The following is a 27,721-nucleotide window of genomic DNA, read 5'->3' as shown; positions in this document are numbered from 1 at the left end:
ACATGGCAGAAGAGACTGGATAAATACAACTAAAAAAGAATAAAAAAATAAACTATTTAGAAATGGATTAAGCAGCTGTCCTGAATTATTTTGAATATATATTTATTAAAAATAAACCAAAAATGATGACAACTGACAAACGTTTTTGTCCAATAATTGATACCTGACTTGATCAGCTAGCTAACAGCCTTTTATTACAGACAACAAGGCTGCCAGATGGTTGACCGCAGCTCGAATCACAGCAGCAGTTTTTTCAAGGACACCAGGGGATATTTACAGCTGTTTTTGTGGCGTGAAAAGCAGGCTTTTTCTTTTTTTTTCCACAAGACCTGGGGATATTTCCATCAAAACAGGTAATTTAAGCCAAACCATGATGTTTTTGGTGACCTGCACCGAGGAGGTTTGTTGCTTAAACCAAAGCAGAGCAGAGGCACAACGTCGTGACAGGAGAGAAATTACAAATTCAACCTAGGCAAACGTTATGTTGCAAAATCAAGAAACATTTGAACTTATGTGTTGTTTTTCAGAAACATACTTAATGAACATGTATTATGGCGACTGGGTTGGAGTGCTGCCTCACAGTATGTGGACTTTTAGTGTTTTTATCCCACAGCTTATTCCTGCTGAATAAGATGACGTGTGTGTGTGTGTGTGTGTGTGTGTTTGTGTGTGTGTGTGTGTGTGTGTGTGTGTGTGTGTGTGTGTGTGTGTAGGGGGGTCTTATCCTCTGAGGACAATGTGGGGTGTGAATGTTGAGCAGTTTCCTCTGTGAACCAGAACTCTGGGTCATCCTTGACAGAAAGCAGAGTCAGCAGGGGCACAGAGGCTGCTTTCCCATTCATTGTGACTCTCTCCAGCATGTTTACAGTTTCACACAATTCGCTGTTCAGCTTTGTTTTCTGTGCTGGAAAAAGCATGTCTGTGTATAAATAAGTAGTTTGATACATAAAGGCCATCGGTCTTGAGTTTGCAGGCAGAAGAAAACGCGATGATGTGCAAACATGATTGGTCATTTAAGGCTGGATATCGTCCAGGACACAATAATGATGCAGAAAGGCCAGCGAGGAAAAGTCTTGTGGCATATAAAGCCTCATTTGTAAATTTGAAATATGGTCAACAGCTGAGCCAGTGAATTGGAACAACTCATCACCGAGCTCAAACAGAGTGACCAAAGGCCTGCTGGGTGCTTTTGGATGTGCTGCTGAAATACGACTGTCTCACATGTTGAACAGATGTACAGAGAGCAAATGAGGCTAACTTCCTCAGAGGATTCTTTTTTCTTTTGGTGGAACTGGAGAAAAACATGAACACTGAGTCTGTGTCAACACCACGTTTATAAAAAAGAAAGAGAGAGATTTTGTGCCACAGACTTCGTTCAGCTAGTTGACCGAAAACAAAACCAAATTTGGGCATAAAGCCCAACACATGGATAGATCTCTAGGATGACACACCTGTCAACTTGACAAAAACACCCCTGAACCTACTGTGCTCTGTGTCTTATCACGCCTAAAAAGCTTAGAAGAAAGTTTAACCTTCACGGCAAAACTCCATATACTGTAGCTCAACAGGCCCAAACTTTCCCAAGCTGTTGCACTTTTGCTGTTGCACCCACTTCAGGAATGCGCACTGGTCCTTGTAGCTGTGAAGATTTCTGCTTTTCAAAGGGTGTAAATAACATCTTTTCCAATCAATTTAGGATTTCGGAGGATTTTTGTTGACTGCAAAACTTTACTGAGTTGAGCCGACAATGATTTCATTTTTGATTTTTAGGTGAACTTATCCTTTAACATTTGCCTATAGGAGCCTTTACTTGGGAGTTATCCTTCACAGTTATTTGACATTAAGCAATTTATTTATTTTTTACTGCTGAGTATGACGGCATCCAGAGAATCGGTCTTTAACCTGCACATTTTACCTCCACTGCCAACATTTGGTGCAAATCCATGAGGCAGTGTGACCTTTATGTAACACGATGAAGAGTTAAGTAATGGAAGCTGAGATGTTGCACAGTCTGATTTATACAGGTGACTGGAGTCTATGTTCAATTATCACCTCTTTGTTAAGTGTACTTAAACAAGTATTTTACAGGCCTAACACTAACCATAACCATTACCGTGATTTATTTGCCCTAACAAGGACCTTTTCCTGAACTAAACCGTACCATAATTGTGACAATACCATTTGCAGATACTGTAAAAAGTGAGAAATTAAAAAACAACATGGGACAAACAAAACTTCAGGCCTTGCAGACTCGCCCAGTATTAACGTCTTTCCTTTATGACCTCTCCGACTTCCTACCTCACGGTCCTGCCCATAAGAAATTGCAGATAACAGGTCCAGTAAACATTTCTGAAAGTCTGCAACTGCATGTAGGACTCGGCTATTGACAAGATCCTTCACTAAGTCCGAGCTTGGGCTCGTTCCATGTGAGCTAAACCTTGTGTATATATGACCACTGATGTATGTGCTGTAAGAATAAACATTCAGACATTCTGTTGGTATGCAAAACCAGATGAATATTTACCTTACCTAGCGCAGATGGCATGCAGTAGACAACACAGTGACTCCATCACACACAATAAGAGCGCGAAGGAAAGACAAGGGGAGTTGTAATCTGGTAAAAGGCCAGTCTGGAGTGTCCATGTGTGCCTTTATCAACAAGTTGGCCTCAGACTCAGACACGTCTATTTCTGACTGCCCTTCAACTCCCTCAGCAGGGCACCACAGGGGAGGATAAGTCAACGGCACCTTTTGACTCTGTATAACATGCACTTAAATCTAAACAGGAATTTAAAGTATGGAGATTCAGGAATTTGTTGAATTTCTTTTTAACTGATTCATTGTGGAATTCAAAGCATCCTGTTGCTGGTGGTGGAGGCTATGATGCATGAAACATGTAACTATGAAACCACCCACTAAATGTACACAAATGCTGTACTGAGTGCTGTTAAAAGTACCCAAAAGTCACACTTGAGTAAAAGTACAGATATCTGTTGATTCATTCCTTTTATTTGGAAAAATTGTGATTTAAAAAGCACCTCACCAAAAGCACAGATAAGTAGTTTGTCACCTCAGAGTTGCCATTAAGCCAGAGTTGTGTGGAGTTTTTTACACGTGGAGAGATTCATTTTATTTTTTTCGCAGCTTAATCCACGTTAAATCTCCCTGTCCCGTTAATTACTTTGTTATTTCCTATTAAACTATCTCAGTTATGTCGCTTGTTGCAAAATTAGTGAGGACCCGCATGCAATACTTTCAGGAAGCAGGCAGGGCAAGGAACAAAAAAGAGAGCTTTACTAAAACAAAGCTGTGAACCAAAGTCTGAAAAATCCAAAATCCAAAGTCTGAGTACAAAAAGCTGGCATCCAAAGGCAACAAAAACAGAGGGAGCGGGCCGGGGCGAATCCGAGAATAAAGCACTACAAACACACAAAGACTAAATACGGTACAAACCAAAGAAGCAGTGGGACCAAGGCAGAGACATGAGGAACGCAGGGGACACAGGGCAAAAACCATCAAAGAGTGAACAAACCGTTTCTCTCAACCATGCTGTTGTTGCTTCTTCAGTATAGCTATCTGGCTGACTTTGATTCAAGTTGCTGAGACCGAATACAGCTAAGTAACAGACATGGAGACGAAGTACCTTGTAAAACATGGCAGGAGGATGTATCGCATCGGTGGGGGCCGGAGACAGTTTTGTTGGCCGGGTGAGATTGGTTGGTCAGAGCGACTAAAGCGCTGCGCTAACAAGCAAACTCCGGCCTTACAGGAAGCCCGCGGGGGCACGCTACCTCAAACTCAGAAACACATAGACCCTCCGCAACGATGTCATCACCATCCATCACGATGTCTCACTGTGGGCATGCTCATGCGTAAACACAGTTGATGTCACTGTGACTTCTGTTTTATGGAGGCAGGTCACAGTTTGCTGCGTTTTTTAAATTGCGGCTCTGCTTTGATGTGCTTTCTCCATCATTATTTTTTCCACCGCATAGATTTACTTGTTCATTAAAGTAACCAGAGATTTATTTCAGCCCCCCTGGTTGAAGCCTCAGTTACTGAATAACCTTGAAAAAATGACACACTGGGGTGACCCAAAGGAAAAATAACCATCAATCTGTCATCCCCGCTTTCTGGGGTTACACCTCTGTTTCGACCTGGCGTGTGTCCACATATTCACCATTCTCCTCTGAGCTGCTGCAGACTTCGACGTGCGTCTCCCCGGAGAGATTGGGACTCAATACTCCCAACATTTAGATTGACGCTGAAATTCACTTACTGGCAACATCTGTTTTTCTCTGGAGGCCTGCCAGAAGAAAAGAAAAGCCATAATAGAGGAGCTGGTATTTCTTCTTTAACTAAATTGTCTCAAATGTGACTTCCAGCAGCAGCTGAGTTGAAACCATGACTAATGACTGCAGGCATACTCAATGCATACGGCAGCCTGTGGGTGCGTGTCTGTAATAAAATTGCGTGGGATGCATGGACCCATCTGTCTCCTAAAGATAGTGATTGTGAGAATGTAAACAAGGATGGGGATGTTTGGTGATGCTCAACACACAAAAAATCTATTTTTGAGTATCAAACATGCAGCCGTATAGGCTGTTGTTTGTGAATTAATCCCTTCCTAAAATTCCTGAGCTCACAAATATTTCACCAAATCTCAGAGAAGCAAACACATATGCAGAGGTGGGAAGCTACTGCAAATACTTAGTTGCTGTACTTGAGTAGATTTTTTTAGGCATCTGTACTTAACTTGAGTTATCTTTTCTACCAGCGTTTTACTTTTGTCCTCCACATCTGCACTTTCTAACCCTTATATTTCCTAATAGGCTCCTTACTTTAGCTTTAATGCATTTGAGGGGAATTATCGATCATTTGTGTACATCAGCTGGGAAAGACACTCAACAACCAGCTATTTCCCCAGTGTGTTTACGAACAGCTCGGAAAAATCCTGCTGATTTTACATTAGGTTCAATAGTCTGACCCTAACCCTTAGAAATGTCCTCAGTGGGAAACTTACAATACATTTCAGAGTCTGTGCTCTCTTACTTTTACTTGAGTGAAGAAGAACATTCATTTGTGTTATCCACATTTTTTTAAATATAAATCTTCACAACAATCCAGTTTCCTCTTTGCCAAATGAACAGACAGGATCAGAGTGAGGCCTGGATTCTTCCCCAGAGGGGTCGATGTTATTGGTTCACAGTATGTACAGTCAAAGAAACAGCAGCGAGGACGTTGCTGTCTACTTCCCTGATAGATGATAAAGTCGTGTCGAAGCCTGCGAGCTTCCCATAGACTCTGATTGCAGGGCGCACATGCACACACAGGAACCACCGCGTGTCTGCACAGACACACTCACCCACACGCCTATAGAATTTCCACTCAGCTAATCTATCGTCATATAAATAACCCAGCTGCATTTTAGTGTTTATATTGGAAGCAACTTTCTCACCAGCGCTGCATCCTTTGCAGATGTCTCCCGTTGACTGTTTGATGCGGGAGTGAGGGCGAAATTACAGTATCCAGGAACGACCCGCGAGGATCAGGTGTTCTTCTCCTCACATTTAAATATCAAGGTCCTGTTTCTTCCCCTCTGGATGACGTAAGAGTCCCTTTGTTCAACAAAAACCTTTCAATCTTCAAACAGCCTCGGCATGTTGACTGATATACTGACTTCAGCGGCTGGTTTCAAAGCATTTTCCGGGGGAACTAGAGCTGTCGGCCTATTCACGAGGAGAACAACGTGATCATACCTCAGAACAGATGCTCGTAAAGTTAAAAGTGAAGCTGACTCGACCTCACAGCTACACAGAAGAGAGGACCGCTTTCTTATACCATGTATACATCAGGCAATCAATCATGCACACTTGAAAGTGCAATCAATCCTGATAACTGATATGTCTTTTCTCGTAAAAGTAAATCAGATTAAGTATTTAAATTTGCTACGTGGGTGATGCCCTTGTGAACCACGTCAGACATAAGATAAACCTTTCAGTGATGACTGTATAATAGGGCGTGTGATATATTGTATGTGTAATGTGAGCGGAGACACAGTCACATTTTGTTCCCGTCCCTGAAGTGGCACAGGTGATATTTTTCAAGTGTTATTTAAATGGAAAACACACACTCGACAGTCACCGTTGAGATTTCATGACTTAGTTTTGATTCGTGGTTTACTTTCAATCCAGATTTATTGTCAGGACATCAGGCCTGTTTTTCACGTCAGTCTCACAACTGCTCGTGTCCACATCGACCTTTCGGCGGCATTACCAGCGAACAGTGCAACCATCAGCAGAACTCTCATCAACAAATCGACTCACTATCCATAAAGATGTATTGGAGATCAATGAGAGCTCTTTCGCCGGCTCACCTTTGTGGTCAGGTACCAAAGGTTAAGACAACAGCAGGGGAGGTGAAAGTTTGTGCTGACATGCTAGCATGATAATGCGTAGCAGGTAATGTTCACCATGTTCACCCATCTTGTTTTACCGCGAGGGCGTGCAAACATCTGCGAGTACTAAACAATAAATTATTAAATACATTTTGCGTGTGAATTGAATATTTTTACATGCGAATGAAAATTTGAAAGTGTGAAAAGAAAATAAATGTCACATGGAAAATGGACATTTTCATGAATTGGCTTTTATCACTCATGAGGCAAAATGTACCTTTTCACATGTGAATTAAATACACGCAAAACATGATGAGATCTGTCCCTTAACATGTGACGGGAATTTTAAGATGTGAAAAGGAAATAATGTCATACATGACATTTGGGCATTTTCACAAGTGTTTGGCTTTTTTTGGGTTTTTTTTTTACAGAAGCGACTACATCGTAATTTACATTAAATAATTTCATAAGATTTTTTTTTTTTTTAAATGTGGATTCGAATTTCAACGTGTACAATCGAATTTTCTTGAATTGATTTCACAAGATGAAAAGTCAGGGATCACCAAAATGCATGCATGAATATCTGTACAAACTTTATTTTTTAGAAGTAGCTGCATTTCACCTAATAGTGTGACCAGCTTGACGGCCAGATGAAATTTCAGGCGATCACTTAAATCCAAAAGCTTCATCCCATATTTTAATATGGCCAGTCTGTACAATAGTTGTTGAAATATTGCAACGCACAGAGTTAGGCCGCTCACATGGCTAAAAATAGATCTCTTAATGGAGCTTTAATTACGGTGCATTATGTAACGCTAAATTACATTGCCGCATTTGCTGCAGTGATGACTTCTGTTCCTTGCCATCAGTTTTACTAAGTTAATCGTTCATACTTTTAGCATTAAACATATCTGATAAAGCGATGGATTGTACTGTACCAGAACCGAAATGCAGTGAAATGTAAAGTGAAATCTGTTCATGTGATACTTATGGTCTGGGGATCCTTGTTTAAGACAGGATCAGTCTCCCTTGTCCATGTGAAAAGCTGAACCGCAGGTCATTACACAGGACAAGTGGTTGTGAAGTCTGTGTACAGCTGAGGAAATGATCTTGAACATCTACATGACTCATTGAGAAAGAAGGAACCATTTTGTTCAGCCAGGCTATTTTTGTTTGAACAAATTATCAATGGCTCCATAAGATGAGAGGAAAAAACCTGCCATGTTTTCTTTTTCCTTGGATAAAGGGCAGATTTCATATCAAAGTAACAATATTTCCCTTCACAGTAATGTGATAAGACTTGTGGAAATGTTCCAACTACCCAGTGATCATTTCTGCATTGTTGTTAGTTTAGAATCACATCTAAGTGGGTTTGATGTCGAGAATGCTGCACAACAAAATGAGAGCTTGTTATGTAAAACGCTTTTCAACACCTGAGAACAATTATGGTAAAAATGACTTGTATCAAATTGTGTTTGACAGAACACACCACAGCTCTGTCAGGTCTTTTTAAGTTTTGGGATGTGAAGTAGATAAAATCATCACACCGGGGTTATTTCAATACGAGACAGCCAAGCGGCTCACCAGTGTGTGCTTGTTGATCATCTCATTACAAAACCAGGAGCACTCATTTGCTGCTGCAGCAGCGTTCAGTCTTACAATGTTTTCCACAAGATTTTGTGACCTGGCTTACGAATCCCATTTATACTCAGTATTGTTTCATTCAGAGGTGGTCACGGTGGATGATTAGCGTAAAAAGAACACACATTAACTTATACCCTTCCACATTTTTATTGACTTCTGATGGTAATCTATTTGTTTTTTTTTTATGTTTTTACCTGTTATATTAAGATGTTAATAACATTGCTGCAAACCTCTGATACATTCACATTTGTACGTGTCATGGGCTCCTTACCAGGCTGACATTACATGTTTGTGACCTCACCTCATATCAGGAAATCGAGGGTGGAGATATTAGACTTACAGATGAGAAGGTCTAATTTATAGCTGTGATTGTAGTGACAAGAAAATACAGATATTCTTTACAAGAAGTCTGGACATCTCTGGTCATGTTTGTGGCGATACAACTGGGTGTTTTTAGCAACACCTCGGGACGTCTCAGCTGTATTAATGGCAACCGAAACAATTATAAGTCAAAATGGGATATTTTGTAGCCTAAACCCAATCAGACCATGAGCATAGCTTTGTCATGACGTAAAATTTAAAACTGAACCAGAAGAAAAGTGAAGCAGCAAATCAAAAAAATTTTATGTTTCAACACACAGTCTGCGGAAACGTACATTGCCACCATTAAGTCTGGTGTTGGGGTTGGTCCAAGCCGACGTGGTACTGCAATAGCAGATCGAAGGGAAAGCAAATTAGATATAATGTCAGTGAGCAATTCGCTTAAAGGACATTAGTTAATTATAGTTCCTCATTATGGTGATGAAAACCACAATCACTGAGCCAACCATATTTGCTCTTGCGAACATGTTTAGTCCTCAGTGTCTGAAAGCACTTCACAATACAAGTCAGCCCGACCTATTCACACACACATTCACACTTCAACATGTAGACTGCAGGGCCGTGGATAGAACCACAGACTTTACGATTACTGGACGAGCAAACTACGTCCTAAGCCACAGCCGTGTCCATGTTCTTGACCATGTCATTTAATTTGGGCATAGAGATTCTTCTTCTTCTTCTTCTTTGTAAAGTCCATAGTGTAGTGGATTATTCTATTCAACCCCTGTAGGCCTACAAAGATACTACATTCATTTGAATATAGGCATTTCTATAAAAGAAAAACTCTGAATCTGCTTTGTGCATCTATTCTAAGGGCTCTGTTGGGAGGAAGCTGCACTTCACTTTTCATTATTACATCTATGTAGGCTTTGGTTGTATAACCAATGTGTACTTGGTACAGATTTTTACAATTGTAAACCCGAATGTCGTGTTTACCGAAGCGCTGATATATCGCCAGCCCCAAGGCTAAAGGGGAACATGCAAACCTACTTTCAAACTTATATAACAAATGCATTATAGGTGGCTCCTGCAGAGGTCCTGTTTATTGTCATAACTTCACCCATAAACTGAGCGGATAATTAAATGTTTTGTTTGACGTGACCTTCTTTATACTGCAGTCATCCAGGGGGCAAGCAGACCTGCGCTTTTATGACGACTGTAAATAAGACCTCAGCAGTTCCGTTTTCATTTAAGATTTTAAAAAAGAAACTTTTGATGTCATATACAGGGCATGATGAACTGACAGGGTATTACAACGCATGAGGTATTCATGATGTAAGCCAGGCAGAGCAACCAAAGTGTTAGTACTACGTGAGAGCGGACATTCTTCTCATGCATGAGATTACATATGGCGGTGACGTAAACAACGGCAAAAGTCTTAAGACGTAATCATAATTTTTAGGGACTCAAGGTTTTGTAACAGACTCAGTGATCCCTCCCTCCATCAGCTCGAGACGTGTGGTAATCAACAAAAAAAAAAAAATCCAATTATGTCTTCCTTTTTCCCTACACGGTGTCTCAAAGATTAGAGACATCTGAGAAGGACTCGGCAAGATAAATATTTAAACAGGCTGTGAGTTCCACTTCGGGCTTCAATTGAGTTACATAATTTAATTAAAAAGTGTAATGAAGATGTTTGGCTATTTCGCAAAGCTGTCTGATAACGACATCACGTCACGCAAGAGAGACGAGGTTTTATAAAAGATGAAACTCCTTAACAAGATTCTTCAGCGCGAAGGGTAAAAAAAAAAAAAAGAAGCTCCCAGAGAGTCTGAGGATCTCTTAAAGAACCTTAAGCCCGTGAATGAAAGGGAAACGTCACGGAAATGATACAGACTGACTGCTCTATCTATTGGAGACACAACATGCATTCCCATGCTTCCCGGTCCCAGACACATTGTCCGCAGTCGAGGAGCCATCGTGTTCTGAAGCTGATGAGCCTCGAGCTGTAATAACAGCACAGAACGTCTCAGGTGGACCTCCGCAAAAACAGGAGATGAGGGAAAACATGGTGCAGTCTAGCGTGAAGAGAGACATCCGCTCTGCTGTCCTTGAACCCCCCCCCCAGGACATGAAAACACGGTACCAGAGTGGAAGGGGGAGGCTGGGGGTGAGACACATAACAGGACTCCCAGCAGAGGATCCTGGGTAGCTGGTCAACAGAAGTCCAGGACATCAGAATTTCCCCCGACCGAGGGGGAAGATTAGCGGAGACTAACACAGCGATAATTGAGAAAACTTTATTGCACCACTTAGCCGAGTTCAAGCAGCCAGTAGGAAATTTTTAGAAAGGGGGCTCCGGTTCGCCCCACTCACTTAAGGGGCCATCGGAAATGAAAGAGAGGAGATCTGTACGGCCAACACAATAAAGATAACCATCCCAGCTATCAGCACATGGATCAGATGAGCTGAGCAGCAGCCGCGTTGGCAATCATGTGCTCTCGCAATGGAAACTGTAATAAGCTATTTACATTGTTATGGCTCACTTGGAAACCGAGGCGATGGCGCTAAAGATGTCAAAGCAAAGAATCACTGGATGATTGTTCAACGGTGGACACGGTGGATAAAGATGCCCTGATAAGAGGAGAGAGAGAGAGAGAACACACAGATAAAACAAGTAGACTGTATCAGGTTAAAATATTAAAGTCTCCTTCCACTCAAAAGTTTTTCTTGATTCACTTGCAGAATTATCTACGTGCATAGTTTCCACAATGATACTTATTTAGTCTGAGTTTAAGATGTGAGCATATGAAGCATTTTGTGATGTCACAACTCTGGAAGCATCGTGGTGGAACGCAGCGAAGCCTCAATGAAACTGACACCCCATTTACACCTGGTATTAAGATGTGATCTGTCTCCAGAAGGGTTATCCAGATAAGATGAAACATGTGTTAAGGCAAGGTGTAAATGTGTCATGATCGAATAAGATGTGCCCGACAACATCTGGAGGCTGGCTCAGCTCACACTGTGCTCAGATCTACGGCAGGTGTGGCTGCAACCTGCACAGCGCCAGGCATCTGACACCACATAACGTTGGTGTTAAATAAAATATAGGTTGTTGTTTGAATTTAGAGTGAGCCATAACAGCACAAAAAACACGCTCACCAACATAACTGTGTGTAAATTGACAGCAATACAGGTGGGAAGTGAATGATTTACAGTAAGAAATAACAGTGTGTATTGCACTAATCTATATATACAGAGAGATGAATAACTTGATGTATAACATTTGCTAAATTTACCAGAAAGAGCAGATTATTTAGAATCTATTGTAGACAGTGTTTTACATACTCAACAAAACTCTGTGAGTGTAAATGGTGCATTGTGCAGTGATTGACAAAAAGGGGTACTTGTACCTCAGGGTGCGCGTGGAGAAATTGCAGAGTAGCTCAACTAATTGAAAACATTAGATTAATGATTATATTTTTGTTTTAAATTCATCCACATATGGAGTCAGCTATACTGAATAATTGAAGTGTTTAAAGGTGAGTTGATTGCATGTAAGAGCGAGTCAAAACTCGAAATTGTTGGCTGAAAGAATTGGATAAATAATTCAGAGAGCTAAAAGTAATGAACTGTAATGAAACTTGACCAAACCAAACTGAACACTGACAGTTATGAAATTAGTGTAAAACTTTTATATGATTAATGTGTGAATAACATCCAGTTTGAAATTAATTCAAATCAACACATATTAGAACACAGCTGGGTGCTGATGAAGGGGTTTGAGATATTTCTTAGTGAACTTTTCTAGTAAATTTAACTTTTGTTGTGGAAAAACTAATCAAACAGTAATTATTTAAAAGCAAAGTTTTGATACATATGTTTTAAAACGTGTCTTATGCAGATCTTTAAAGGGCTTCAAGGAGGTATGATGAATTACGAGAAGTCATTATCTCACTTTCTATTACTTCAGATATGATCCAGCCATGGAGATAGATATCTGCTTCCCCACTAATTAATTCAAGGTGAGCAGAATTGTGTTTGTGGTGTTCAAAGCAATTAAAAGATATTAATGATAATTTTAAGAATGCAACAGCAAAAACTTTTTCCGGGACAGTGTCCCAGTGACAGTGGATATTCCTCCAAACTCAGCGTAAACAGTTTTTCAGAGGGTCTCCAGGTTCAATTAGCTCCAGTGAAAACTGTTGGACGTGAGGTCTGCAGATTATCCAAAGTAACCAAGACTTTATTTTTAGAGAGAAATCTGAACAGACTGTGGAATATTTTTTTGCAACGCTGTGCAACCACAGACCAAATTCTGCTTACCTGCGTTTTTTAAGGAAGGTGGAGGCCTCAAAACCTGGAAGATACATTCCCAACTATCTGGCAACCGAGACTATCTTGTCATTTGAATTCTTAAAAGTCCTTTTTTTAAAAATGGTTCTGTGTTTGCTGAAAGGCAGCCAGTATACAGACAGAATGAATGAATGTGTGTAAAAACCAACCAAACACACACACAGCACAAACAAACAGATTAAACACTTCATGTGAAGATTATTTATAACAAAAAAAAAAAAACAGCTTGAAATGTGACTTTCAGGAGGAAACCCTGACCTTAAATGTATCTTGCTTGGCACTTCCGCGTGCAAACCACTTAAGATAAACAATTTTAAACAGTTCATCACTGCACAGTGTCGTGCTCTGCAGAGGTGAACACAAACAGCATTCTAGTTTATCGGTCAATGCATCCCTACTGCAGGAAATGTAGGATCACAATTCAAAGGCCTCCTTAGAAATGTTAAATGTCTCAGCTGAGATCATGTTAACCTCAGAAAGAGGGATGCTTCAACTCAAAGGCACCAGGAAATGTGTCATTTATGAATTATTACCAGGGAAACTGTAAAGAATGACTTAACACTTCGAATATTTATTTTAACTGTGTTACTCAACTTACTTCCTTGGAATTTCTCAGTTGTGTTTTGCGTGCTTCGTAAACATCTGGCCCACGCAGTGAGCGAGAGGAACTGTGGTGATGTGGATGTTGAGCGCGCCACGGGGAGGGCTGGGCTGCGCACTGCAAAAAATGACTCAACTAATCCATCACTTTGAACTTTTAAAAAATCCCAGCGCAAGAAACAAAAAGCAAAAAATAAAGAAAAAAGCATCACTGCCGGTCACTGACTTCTTTTTAGTACCTTTTCTTAATCAATTGTCTTTTTTATCATTATTATTATTTTTTTTTACATATTTCCATTCGAAAGGGCTCTAAAGTGAATTTCAAGAACACAATCAATTTGCAGTGGGAATATTAAATTACTTAATTGAAATATTAACTGAAAGATCATGTTTAAGAAAGTGCTTGTTTGACGACTCATCACAGCACCAAATGACTTGATTTTTTTACAGTGTACCCGCTTTACGCACACGCCGCCTGAAATCTGATTCGAGTTTAAAAAGCCACAACAGCCGCCACAAGTCAGAGAGCAACTTGTTCCCCTCTGTGAGCACCAGGTAGCTCCATATACGGGTTGGAGAAGCACTTCACAGCCCCTCTGGCACTGTATCTGCTCGGGCGCACAGAGGGGCAGTGCCATGCACACTCCCGACTATGCGCTTGTCCTGAGCGGAGGGAACCGGTCTCTGGTTTTCAGTCCCACTGATGACTTTACGATGGGAACCCCTGGAAACGACAGCGTCCACCAGAACGGATCCGATCCTTTTGCGCGGAACGAGGAGGTAGCCCAAATCGAGATCATGGTGCTGAGCATCACTTTCGTGGTCGCTGTGGTCGGGAACGTGAGCGTCCTGCTGGCAATGTACAACACGAAGAAGAAGATGTCGCGGATGCACCTTTTCATCAAACACCTCAGCCTGGCTGACCTGGTGGTCGCCTTCTTCCAGGTGCTGCCGCAGCTCTGCTGGGAGATCACCTTCCGCTTCTACGGTCCGGACTTTCTCTGCAGGATAGTGAAGCACCTGCAGGTGATGGGGATGTTCGCGTCCACCTACATGATGGTGATGATGACCCTGGACCGTTACATTGCCATCTGCCACCCCCTGAAAACCCTTCAGCAGCCCACCCAGCGCTCCTACATCATGATTATCTCAACGTGGATGTGCAGCCTGGTGTTAAGCACCCCGCAGTACTTCATCTTCTCCCTGAGCGAGATCAAGAACGGCTCGGATGTTTACGACTGCTGGGCGTACTTCATCGAGCCATGGGGCGCCAAGGCGTACATCACCTGGATAACCGTGGGCATCTTCCTCGTGCCCGTGGTCATTCTCATGATGTGCTACGGGTTCATCTGCCACAGCATATGGAAAAATATCAAATACAAGAAAAGGAAAACGACGGCCGGTGCTGCGAGCAAGAACGCGATAATCGGGAAGAATTCAGTCAGCAGTGTTACAACGATATCCAGAGCCAAGCTGAGGACTGTCAAAATGACTTTTGTGATAGTTTTGGCGTACATTATCTGCTGGGCGCCGTTTTTCATCGTGCAGATGTGGTCGGTGTGGGATGAGAACTTCCAGTGGGCTGGTGAGTGCTGAAGAAATTAAGCAATAAATGTGTCAATCATAACTGAATTTGAAACTCTAACAGGTTTTGATAAAAGCCAAAAAGAAAATGACAGCACAGAGAAAACACGTGATTACCAAAAAAGTTCCCCGTGCGTAAACAGAAGTCCAAGTACGCACGGCTTTTACGCACAGGTTTATATGGCACATAAAACCAAATACATGCGTAAATAGCATTAAAAAGATGAGAATAAAAAATCATTAATATCACATTGATCTTCTGTTTACAAACCACATCATTTACATGAAATAACTGAGTACAGCACTGTAAACCTTCGGTCTTGTAAAAAGTTAATGAGTGGTGAAGTTCCCTTTTTTCAGAATTCCAGCCTCCTCAGATGTGGGCTCTGGGATTCACCACCAGCCTTCGCTTTCAAACAAGTTTAATCATATATTCTTTCTAAAAAGTTTTGTCTTGAAACAAAACTACTGCACTGGTGATACAGTTACAGATACAGATACAGTTTCTACACATTTTCTTTGCTTCGTGAGCTTTTGTGGCTCAGAAACAACATGCACGCCAGACAGATTCCTTCACTAATATCAAGAAAATTAAACTTGATGCAAAAAAGTCTTGGAATAAATTTGATCTGTGATAGAAACCCCCAGATTGTCTCCTCTTTGAAGACTAACCAGGATTTACATTTTAACGCCACATGAACTGACTTAGGCGCGCACTTCTGCAGCCAAGCCTGCCCCAGATGTTTTGCGGATTAATCATCCTTTTCCTCTTCCCTCTCTCTGTTCTCTAGATTCTGAGAACACAGCAGTGACTCTGTCTGCGCTCCTTGCCAGTCTCAACAGCTGCTGTAACCCGTGGATATACATGATCTTCAGTGGTCACCTTCTCCAGGATTTCGTGCACTGCTTCTCGTGCTGCCTCAGGATGAACACTGAATTCAAGAAGGAGGACTCAGACAGCAGTATCCGCAGGACAACGCTGCTGACAAAGATGACCAATCGGAGCCCCACGGGCAGCTCTGCAAACTGGAGAGAGCTGGACAATTCTCCCAAGTCCTCCATTCAGCCGGAGGAAAATCACAGCTAGGCTTTTTTTTACTGGGGTGGGAATTTAAAAAAATGTCTGGCATCAAGGTACACAGCTCACAGTATCAACCCATATTGTCTTTGGGCACGAGTGGACAGTGATTGAAATGCCCCCAGACTCCTAAACTGTAAAGCAAATCAAGCTATCTGACTGGAAAATAGGAAATAGAGTGAATAAATATGCTGTAGGATGAGAAGATATGCGCACATAACCGCAGCAAGAATATTAGAAAAACATTGGGAAAGGAAATTAAATTGCAAAGATTGACTCAAAATCCTTCATGTTTGTAAAAGCACTGCATGCTGACAGTTATATTTTTCATCATTTTGTTGACTTTACTTGAAAATTCGACAGCCGCAAGTGATCAAGAGGATTTTTTTTGGAGTCACAACGTGGTTCTTTTCCATGTTTTCGATAGAAAAGCAACTTTTCCTGGAATACGGATGCTTGTACTGGTGGTTATGTCTCCCCACAGTGCCCCCAAACACATTCTCCTGTTAGAGTGTTTACAAAGACAAGGCGTACGTAACAGCCAGGGGGTGTGCGGTCGGGAAAACATCTCTTCCTGACCGCACGTCTCTAAGTAACAGAAGCAGCCACCTCATCCTTTGTGCTCTCGCTTTGTTGTTTTTCTCAAAACCAGATTCTATTGGCTCATGTGTTCCTTTGACCCCCTCACAAAAAAAAGAAAATTAATGGCTGCAGTGTTAAGGCTTCATGTATCACTCATGGCCTTGCATGCATCCACATTTTTGTAATTATTTCACGTAGCAGCAGGCAGCCCTCTGTCTGGATCCCTAAAGAGTGGATTTAATTTCTGTTGAGCAGAGGCAGATGGGAACCCCTTGTAAATAGTAGGACGCTCACCCGCGTACACATACACAGGCACGCACAGTGTGGGGGGCGGGCAGGGGTCCCAATGAGGTGAGATTGGCCAAAGCTGGGGGGAGTCTACCTACGGACCCACTCTCCTCCCACCGCTTTCACGAAATGTTGTGGAGAAGCTCACACATTCCACCCACGCTGCGTCAAGACGCTTCCTGATTTTTTTTTTTCTGACATCCTGCACCGCTGAGGGGGGGAGTCTGCTTGTTTTTTGGCTGGATTTACACTCCAGACAAAAACAATTTTCTGCACATTAATGTGAGGCAGCGTGAGGGTTGCCAGACCACCGTGTGAACCCCAGGTGTATTGCATCAAGACATGAGTGTGTTGTATATTTGTACATAAAATGCAGTTAAATATCTGTAAATAGGAGTAATATATGTAAATATGTTCAACATGAATTCTATTTGTCAGTAATGGCCTGTGCACATTGAAAGTAATCTAAGTATCCTATAAATATATGTTGAAATATACATATTGACGCACTGAATACTGCACTGACTATGTCTCCTCTTTTCGAACCACAGCACGGACACTGTTTGTGCGTCATGCAGTTGCTGCACAACCACGGAAAAATGAAGATTGTGCAATTTTGAACTTCTCAAGCCAATTTTAGCACTTAAAATCTGGCAAACTCCAGATTATGCCGCTGGATGATTGTCCAATTGAGAATAATGGGGAAAAGACGTTCTGTTAACGTCTCTGTGCAGCAGGTTAAAGAATCCTCATTTCATGAAAGGGTCAGCTGACTCGAGACACAGACACAAATATTTTCTCACTCATTTGCTTTTACTTTCTCAGGCTTTGAGATATCTGTAATTTTATAAAGCCATCCCAACATCAAAAGAGGAGTTTGTGGAGCCAACAGCATAGATTTAAAGGCAACTCCAACTGTGTTACACGTTAAAGTGTGTTTACAGGTCTCAGGGAGTGCTTCTGCGTCTGTGAAAAAAGTAACATAAATCCTTTTGTGGCCCCAGAGGAAGCTGCTGTAATCTGATAAATTGTCTCCAGTGATGTCACTCAGTGGCTAACTTGGATTGTGGATAATGTGGGAAGCAGGTTTTGTAAAGCAGTCCACTGGTTTTAGCATTGGACTCCTGTAACACTGTTACACTGACTCAGTATGAACATTTTAAAAAACAAATGATCAAAATAGAGACAACAGAACCAGAGATATCAACCTTTTTACGAGACACATTCTTTCTCCTGTTCAAAACCTGTTGCCTACATCACCCACAATGCAATTTTGCCACAGTAGCTGCAGATCATCAGATTAAATGCAGCTTTCTCTGGAGCCACAAAAGGCTTTTTCCAATTTTTATAGTCGTCAACCTTTAAAAGCACATTAAAGGAACCCTTTAATGAAATTGAAAACATTTGGAAGAATATATCGGCATTCTGGGAAAACACTCGTATTCACTTCCATGCAGAGAGTTAGACGTAAAGATTGATACCACTCTCGTGTCTGTACGGTAAGTATGATGCTACAGCCAGCAGCTGGTTAGCTTAGCTTAGCATAAAGACTCAAAAACCAGGGGAAACAGTGGCTGGATGTGACTAAAGGTACCACAAATCACCTACAAGCACCTCCAAAATTCATTAATTATGTATCACATCTTGTATTCCATTATTTAATCAAAAACTGAAGTGAAAACATGTCAAGTTGCGTTTTTTTTCCACAGGCGTTATGTGCCAGACTGTTTCTTGGCTGGAGGTAGTGACTTTCTGTCTACTGTCTTTTCGTCGCTGTGATGTTGCCAAACAACAGAGACTCCAGTTCAATAGTCGTAAACAAGTGAGATATAATACATTCATTATTGAGCTGAAGAGTCATGCTAAGCTTAGCTAACTTTCTGCTGGCTTGAGCTTTACGTTGACCATACAGTCATGAGAGTAGTATTGGTCTTCTCATGGAACTCTCAACAAAAGTGAATATTTCCTGAACCATTTTTTCTCTAACAACGTCATGTCTGGTCAGAAACAACTTGGAGAGCGCAGGGACAGTTTCTTTGGCCCAAAGGCTTTCCAAAGAAAAGTGTTTACAGCAAATTATTGAGAATGATATTGACATTTTTCCTGGAAGAGGGGTTGCATTTTTAAATCTAATTTTCAGTGTCTTGAGCACCACACACAAAACTCCATTAACCCCGACCCTTCTGAGCAGAAAAACATTTTATTTTGTAATTTGAGGGATCTGATGCTTTAACAATCTAATAGGCTCTATCAGGAGTGCAACATAATTTCATTTGACTATTTAATGATGTTATAACTGAGTTATCACACTCTTCTGTTTTTTTGCTGGAAAATGTGTCAAACCTCTTATGAAATCATAATTGTTTAATGCAATGATGCAGTGATATTACTTCATGCAGCTTTTGCAGACATTTTTGCTTCTTTGACTAATTTGAGCAGCATTGGTTGATTATATACCAACATGCGACAGTATTCTGCCATTGCACATTGTTCTGAAGAGGTGATTTTGAAGGTAGGACTTATAATTCTCCACTAGCACATTGTAGTGGGACACACACTGCCTGGCAAAATAAAACGTTACCACCTGGTTTCAACTAAGCAAATAGGTACGATCCTTCCATTGGATAATTACTTCAGGGATTATTATGTTTCAGCTGGCGACCAGTTATTAACCCTAACTGGTGCAGTGAGTAGTTTCTTATTTCTTAAACAACCATGTGGGAAGACGTTTCCTGTGGTTGTGGAAAAGATGTAACTCTGTTTTAGAGGGGACATATTATTGGCCTGCATTAAGCAAAGAAAACAACTAAGAGATTGCTGAAACTACCAATATTGTCTCTGTCTGTCTAATGCATTATTAAAACCTGGAACGGCAGTGGTGAACCGTCATCTTCGAGGGAGAAATGTGGTCGGAAAAAAAGTCTTGAATGATCGTGATCAGAGATCACTTCGATGTTTGGTTAAATCAAATGGTAAAACACCAACAGGAGAACTCAAAGGATTGAGACCACCAGCTGTGTGGCTTTATGAAAACCAGTTATCAGTGAGGCTTATTTGCCGAAAAAAAGGCTTCACTTTGCTAGGGAGCTCAAAGATTGTATAATGAAGCAATGGAAAAAGGTCATGTGGTCTGATTATTCCAGATTTACCCTGTTCCAGAGAAGAAGAGATCAGGAAGACAGATGTAGTGATGCCTAGCGCCTACCGTAGTCTGTGGGGGCAGGGTTAAGATCTGGGGTTGCTTCAGTTGGTCAGGTCTAGGTTCAACAACGTCTCAAACCCTCCGTGCTCAAAAAAAGTGATCAGCTGACTACCTGAATATACTGACTGACCAGGTGATTCCATCAATGGTTTTTCTTACCTGATGTCATGGGCATTTTCCAAGATGACAACACAACGATTTATTTTTGAGAGAGCTGTTCAGGTAGCATGAGACATCATATTCACCCATGGATTGGTCCACCACAGAGTCCAGACCTCAACACCACTGAGAATCTTTGGGATGTGTTGGAGAAGACTTTACGCAGTGGCCCGACTCTCCCATCACCAATACAAGATGTTGGCAAAAAGTGAATGCAACAAGATAGACAGATAACTAAGTGACATAGTTTGCTAAGGCTTGTTTTTACCCGTGGTGCTTGTAAGAGCTGCCACAAATTAAAATGAAAGCGTGCACTAAAGCTCAGACCTCAGTGCTGGATAAGGATTTCTAATGAACGGTTCTACTATTTTTCGTAAATACAGAGTTTTTTTGGAAGCCTGCTAGGCTAGCTGACAGGCTAATCTTGCTAGTTAAAAACTATTACGAAAAGCTCAAAAATGCTAAAAAAACATTACAAAAACACACAGTGAACTACAAAGTAAACTGTGAAAAGTGAAGCATTTGAACTAAATTAAGGTTGAAAAAGCACTTTTACATTTACTGTAGAGTTGGCACGGGTTTGCAGTTTGTAAAGTGTATATATGTCACACTGCATTCTGCACATGGAGAAGAACTAAACCCCTTGATCCTGTAAGGTTCAGGTTATCCCCGACCATCTGATCTTATAATAGGGTCTGGTAGTCACGTCACAGAGATGTATGAGAGAGGACATCCTTATGGAAATCATGCGATTCCTTCAGCCAGGGTAGAGAAATTGGAAGACCAACTATGAAGGGTTGTCAGCAGTAAAAAGTAGAATAAAACAAGCATCAGGCGATCCAGGCTGGTATCAACTGGGATTATGCTGCTTGATCTCTGCTTAAGGCGGTATGGAAGGAGTAAACCGCTAGCTCTGATGGACGTATCTCAAATTCCCAGTCTAGTACTAGCTCTGCATCTCATTAGACATGCCAATCATTAAATAGCGTGCCGCCGAAAGCTAACACGATCTGGACTCAGGTCATCAGTCAGGTTCTAGACAAAGTAAATACCTAAGGAGGCAGTGATTGAGCTTCTCCAGAGGGGTTTAAAAAGCTTTGACTCCAAGTTAGAGAGCCAGAAAGCATTACAGATCTCATTATAAGGATCATAAAACAAGTAGCACGGCCACAAAAAGAGGCACTAGTTTTATATTAAAAACACATTCATTCAACACATTTATGTATCTTAAATTAGCTCAGTGACAAACTGTAATTAATCGGTGCCACAATTGGTCTCTTTTGCACTTTCTTTATTTTGTGACAACACAGCAGGAATAAATTCATGTGTATACTGAGCTGCTGAGATAAATCGAGTAGGGAAAAGGTTCTAATCACGTGTGTCACGGTCCAGACCTCAGGCAAAAAACACAAATGGAAGGAAGTGACAGATCAAACAAAGCAGCAGAATTGAACATACAAGAGAGCTGCACATGCATATAAAGTTCATTGTTCCCTGGCACACCTCTGAAGAATCACTTCACATATACTTCACTCTGTCATCTCTCAGGCGTGAAACATGACTTCAAGCATTAGTTGGCTAACCCCCCCCCCCCCTTCTTCCAAGAAGTTTGAAAGAATGCCATCGCTCAACAAAAACATGTTTATCCAAGTTGGATGTGAGATTTTTTAATGGCGCTCTCTCCGATGCACTCTTTAGACTAGAATAACATTTTGATCACACATTGTGTGGGAATAATTCTAAGAAGAGCAACACTTCCTTTTCTGAGTAAGTAAACAACTTCCACCGTGATTTCCTCACAGGAAACACAGTCCTGTTATCCGTCTATCTGGACAGTTGTGTCCACAGCTGGCCTTCCTCCACCTGACACCCTGGCCTTTCTTCAGTCCAGTGCACACACTGATATGGGCTTGCCAGAATAAACGAAACAGGCTAAAAAAAAAAGGAGTCAGACAAGTGTTTACAAACATGCTTCTCTGACAGAAATGAACAAATGGAGATTTGCATTTTTTGGCTGAATGTTTGTCAGCGGTAACCTGATGATTAGTCGGTTTAGTTATTAGTGGATTAGACATGAGCAAGTATTTCAAGGAAAATTCAGTCATTATCTACTCACCACCATATGAAGCATTGCAACATTCTTCTAAGCAACTTGAATTAGATGGGGACTTGTATAAAACATCAAACTACAGCTAAATTATAAAGAAAAACATGAAAAGGCTCAATACGGGTCATCTGACTGAAAGCCAGGTCTCCAGATCCCAACATGATTTGAAAAAAAGTTATTTACACCCTCAACAACACATGTTCAAGTTCATGGTCACTTTTAGCTTAGAGGCAGTGAAGTTTCTCACATTAAAAGGGGTGTAAATAATGTCTGTCCAAATCCGATTTGGATCTCAAAGCCTCTGGAGACTTGGCTTTAAGCCGGAAGACAGCCACTTTAAAGGAGTCATCACCTGGTTTTTTACATATCCAGTCCCTCTTGGATCACTTTGGATCAATTCTTAAAACTTATTAGCAAAAAAAATAATTAAGAAAATCAAACATCAAGCTTGTTCTGACACTTTTTCATACCGCGACTTTCTCACGCGAGATTATGCGCGAGGTTTTGACCGGTCCGGATGTGCATTGTATTAATATGTAATGAGGCGCGTGTTGATTGGCCGCAGGAAGGACAGAGCCGGAATGGGAGGTTAGTCTGCATGCACACAGACTCCAAAACATAAACAGCCCCGTGTCATGGCACACACACTAAATGACGAACCTTACTGAATTCAGGCATTTATGTACGAGCCGGAGTCGGAACCCGAACGGGAGAGTGAAGAGCCAGAGACGGTGGAGAGACATGTTTACAGCAGGATTCTTTTTTTTTTCCTTCTTAGTTTTCACACTTGTGTTTTACATGTAAGACCTGAGTTTTAATGCTGGCGGTCACGATGTATAGCGTGAAAATGACAGAGAAATAGGCAGAAAAGTCTGGCTGAGGACGGCTGTGAGCCGATGCTTATGCAAGCTTATGCAAGTAGCCTCCTGTGGTAAAGTCACCACAGGAGCAGAGTCAAAATCTCGTGCTTTAGGAACGCGCACTATTGTGCGCTATTCCTGTTCGGAAAAAGAGCCAAAGCAAAAAAAATGAGCCACTTTCAAACTCCAGCTTTTCAGGCAAGTTTCAACTGAGGTCCAACACCAATATGCATGATTTAACAAGAGAAATTGAGATTTCCGGGTGATGACTCCTTTAAGTTTTTTCTTTTTTTCCCAGTGTTTTTTGGGGGGATTATAAAACAAAAGTCCACAGCTACTTCAGTTGTTTGAGAGAATGCTGCAACGCTGTTTTGTTGTGAATCTCCAGAAAAAGTTTTGTGGGCTAAGAAACGTCACGTGGGGATGTGTATACAATGACTGAATTTAAATTTATTGGCTGAACTGTCCCTTTTAAGACTTTTTCATGTCTTAACATGGGTGGCTGTGGCTCAGTAGGTAGAATGGGTTGTCTAGTGATCAGAAGGTCATTGGTTCGAATCCCGGTGCTCCCCCAGCTGCATGTCGAAGTGTCCTTGAGCCAGATACCTAACCCCAAATTGCTCCTGATGAGCAGTTGGCACCTTGCATAGCAGACTCTGCCACCAGTGTATGAATGGGTGAATGTGGCATGTACTGTAAAGCACTTTGAGCGGTCAGTAGACTGGAAAAGCGCTATAAAAATGCAAGAGAATTTACAGTTTAAACCACTTCTATCCAGTAAATCTTTCTCACTCTGTGGCGAGATTTATGGAGCCATTTATGTTTGACTTATGTTGGAACTTTATGTTTTTTTGGGTAACATTTTTCTCGCTGTGCTTATGCTCTGGATATGTTTTGCCATCCCTGCCCCCCGGTTTTGTACATGCAAATTCTGAAATGGAGACTCTGCCAGCCTGCCAGCCCTCCCACCTCACATGTCACCATCTATTTAAGTTGTTTAGGTGAATGCATCTGCATCGGGGTGAGTTTTTTTTTTTTTTTTTTTTGGCGAACTGTTCCTTTAATACAGGAAGTTCTCTAAGCACTCTGATCAGAAGAGTTAGATGAGACGAGGCTGTCGCCGGATCCGCCTCCATAACATGCAGCCTCTCGCATCCTGCTCCATTGTTCTCCCGCCATCGTCCTTGAAAACAACACACATTTCTATTTACTATTGTGTGGTTTAATCGCTCCCCAGGGGTCATTCATGTCAAGCAAACAAGCGGGTCTAAACATGCTCTTAGGCAAAATCTGGAGTTCAATCAAACGTTATTGTCTGAGACTTGTCACATCCTGGCAGTGTCAGGGAGGCAATTTAGAAAGACACAGTTGGGAAATTATCCACAAAATCAGAATCGGAACAAAGAAGAATCACCGTAAACGCACAATCGTGTCCTCCCTGAGGAAACTGATGACTGCTGCAGTGCGACTCGCTGTAGCTCCGGAGATTTGCGTAACTTAAAATGTTTGTCTTGGTGATGTACGCTGTCCTCAAAACTGTTTTGCTTCACAACATGTGTATAGTTGTTTGTCTTTTCTCTACTTCTAATCTCTAGTGTCAGCACATTTCTGGGGTCAGCTCAGCATCTATAAGTTATGGCTTCCAACAGCAAAGGGTTCTGTTCCTGGTATTTGTAGCTGGGGTCCTCAAAAAGGGGGACCAGAGGAACTGGAAACCTAATTAAGATCATGATCTGACAGCTTGTTACACTGCAGTAAGGGAAGACAATTTAATGTTTTTGCTGGCTAATTCTTTTCAGGGAACAAACGAATCCTGTATGCATTAAAGCAAAATACAAATAGATAAATACAACAAAAGCAGAATGCAAAAAAGAGTCACTTCCCGCCTCCACATTCCTGGCTAATCAGATATGTGAAGAGGATATAAAGGACGTCACATGTCGCTCCACCATTTGACAACAACTTTGGTAAAGGCACTGACAGTAGTGGTAGTGATGATTAACAAGGAAGAACTCATCTTCATTATCTGCATGCAAACAATAACTACACTCAAGTAGCGCAACTCGAAGTTGGCAGGATGTGCTTTTGTACACATCGATTCCAGGACATCCCAAACACGCTCAGTGGGTGACATGTCTGGTAAGTATGTAGGCCATGCTAGAACTTCAGCTTCCAGGAATTGTGCACAGAATTCTCGCAACATGGGGTCGTGCATTATTTTGCTTCAACAGGAGGCGATGGCGCCAGAAGAATGGCCCCCACATTGGGCCTTTGGGAGCACGTCACAGTATCTCTGTGGACTCAGACTGCCATAAAACTGTACATTTTTAGAGTGGCCTTTAATTTGTGACCAGTCCAAAGCACTAATCACACTGCTTCATCAGCATCTTGATATGCCACACCAGACCACACCTCACAAAAGTCATACATCATTAACTTTTTGTAGAGGAACCTAAGTTGCCTTTCCTTTTTCTTTTTTTTTACCTATCCAAAAGTTCTGTTTTCTGGCTCTGACGCACAGCCTCGCGCAACTCTTAGCATACATTATACAGCCTTTTAGTCTCACCTCTCAAAGAAAGAGGAAAGGTCACAACAAGGTTCTTTTAATGAAACCCGTGCTTTGATGTGCTGGCGGATCACAGCGCAGCGGCATATGAAGGCTGCACACAGATGATAGACTCGCTCTGTGAGCATCCAGACCAGGTGGGAATCAAAGCCAGAGCCACAGAGGTGAGATGAGAGGCGGCTGGATACGTTATCTACAGCACCTTCACCCAGCCTTTAAATGTCGTTGATCCGTTGTGCACAGAACACAAACAGCAAAAAAAAAAAAAAACATGTCCAACCCAAACATAGGTATGTTTCAGGTAAATTTGTCCATTTACCTAAAACATGCTGAAAAACATATGTGCGTTCTGATTGTTGTGAGCCATGCGTGTTTTTATTTCACATAAAAATGTGGAGTGACTGACACTCGCTCAAACGCACACCACAACCACTAAAATGTGGGTAGGGTCTGATGTCTTCACAGTGGGGTTGTTGCCTGGAAACCAGTAGCAATGATTAATGAACATCTCCACGATAGCTGTCCCTGCTGATGCCGACATGTCAGAGAAAAAAAATGACCTGCTCCAATTACGAAAGCCTTATTTGTACACAGTACTGTCACCAGCAGAGAGGGGTTAGGCGATGCGCGGAATTCCCTCCTGCCCAGTTAACGTTTCATGTTCAAGCATCTGATAGAGGCGAGCTGTTGCCTTCTTAGAAACAGGTTCTTTGTAATCTTATCAGGACTTCTCATCTGTAGGCTGTATTAGGTATTAAACACGGGGATGTGGCTGACGTCCACAGCTACACTTAGTTAGTGCACGGGGAGACCAGAGCAGTCAGTGTACCTTTATGTTGAAATCAAAACAACTGACTGGATCTTAGTCAATTCTTTCTTGATTTATCTTAAAACAGTGTTGACAAGGTTATTCAAAGCATGACTTCACTGTATGAGAATGTCTAACTTGTTGTCAAATGTCTGCATAATGCGTATTCTCCATTGATACTTGGATTAAAGTGGCCAAATCTTCCAGCAGGTATAACTCTTACAACTAATGGTCAATGTTGCTAATCTGAAAAATGAAGCTGAACCTACACTAACGTCTATTTGTATCAAAATGTGCGCACTTGTGTGATGCTCAATCTGATATCGTATGTTGGTGTTATTCCTGGAGGATCATAATTAATGTTGTGCTGGGTCCATCATTGCAACTGACCAATCATGTTTTTTGTAATGTCACAGCTTTGCTAATCTGAGAAAAAGACAAAGGCAAAATAAGCACATGTAAAGTGGGTTAAACATGTGAATGGGTCTGTTTTAACCCAAAAAATATACCATAAACCATTTTCATTTTTTTTGCCTAAACCTTAACCAGAAAGTGACAGGCCAAGCCAAAACAGCTTACGCTTGCTTGAAGACATTGTCATTTTCTCATGATTAAAAATGACGGTGCTAAAGCAACGAGGAACAACACCAAGGGAAGGTGCAAAGCTATGACATCACAACAGCATGATTGGTCCATTGCAATGATGGCTCTGGAGCAGCATTAATTATGATGTTCAGGAAAAACACCCAAATGTCTTTAGTCTAAAAAAAAAAATACAAAAAAAAATAACTAAGTACTAAATATATAACCACCAGCTAAATGTTGGATGTTCAGTAAAACACAGAACACACAGAATACACAGTGATACGGAACAGTGCATGACAGATGTTGTTCCCTGCAGTGCACAGATCTGCCACCCACGAGCCGGAACGCATTTTGACCAACAACACAATTAGAACCTGTTTGCAGCCCACTTCCCGTTTGTGACACAAAGCTATATCCCTTCGCACTTTGGAAAACATCACTTTAAAGCATGTGCCAATGGGTCACGTAGCTGCATGACATGTGGTAAACTAATTCATGCTCATGTCTCAAAACTAATGCATTTGGGATTTAATTAAGTGAATGGGCAACATACATCATCTTTTCATTATAAAATCAACATC

The 27,721-nt window shown here is 41.4% G+C and overlaps 1 protein-coding gene across 1 annotated transcript; it reads left to right on the top strand.

Annotated features, from left to right (window-relative positions):
• The first annotated feature begins 13,817 nt into the window (after positions 1-13,817).
• avpr1aa (arginine vasopressin receptor 1Aa) lies at positions 13,818-17,367 on the top strand. The gene is made up of 2 exons (XM_030424817.1): positions 13,818-14,906; positions 15,697-17,367. The coding sequence occupies exons 1-2, from the start codon at positions 13,958-13,960 to the stop codon at positions 15,990-15,992; spliced, it is 1,245 nt and encodes a 414-aa protein (XP_030280677.1). The 5' UTR covers positions 13,818-13,957; the 3' UTR covers positions 15,993-17,367.
• Positions 17,368-27,721: the final 10,354 nt, after the last annotated feature.

The sequence above is a fragment of the Sparus aurata genome, chromosome 8 (assembly GCF_900880675.1).
Source record: "Sparus aurata chromosome 8, fSpaAur1.1, whole genome shotgun sequence".
Lineage (NCBI taxonomy): Eukaryota > Metazoa > Chordata > Actinopteri > Spariformes > Sparidae > Sparus > Sparus aurata.
The sequence above is the reverse complement of the archived record's forward strand: the minus strand, read 5'-3'. Positions and strand labels throughout refer to the sequence as shown.

Bases quoted from the DNA above. Each gene is read 5' to 3' on its own strand.
- avpr1aa (XM_030424817.1), top strand. From the start codon at position 13,958: ATGCACACTCCCGACTATGCGCTTGTCCTGAGCGGAGGGAACCGGTCT. The intron at 14,907-15,696 runs GTGAGTGCTGAA...TCTGTTCTCTAG, and splicing joins TGAGAACTTCCAGTGGGCTG to ATTCTGAGAACACAGCAGTG.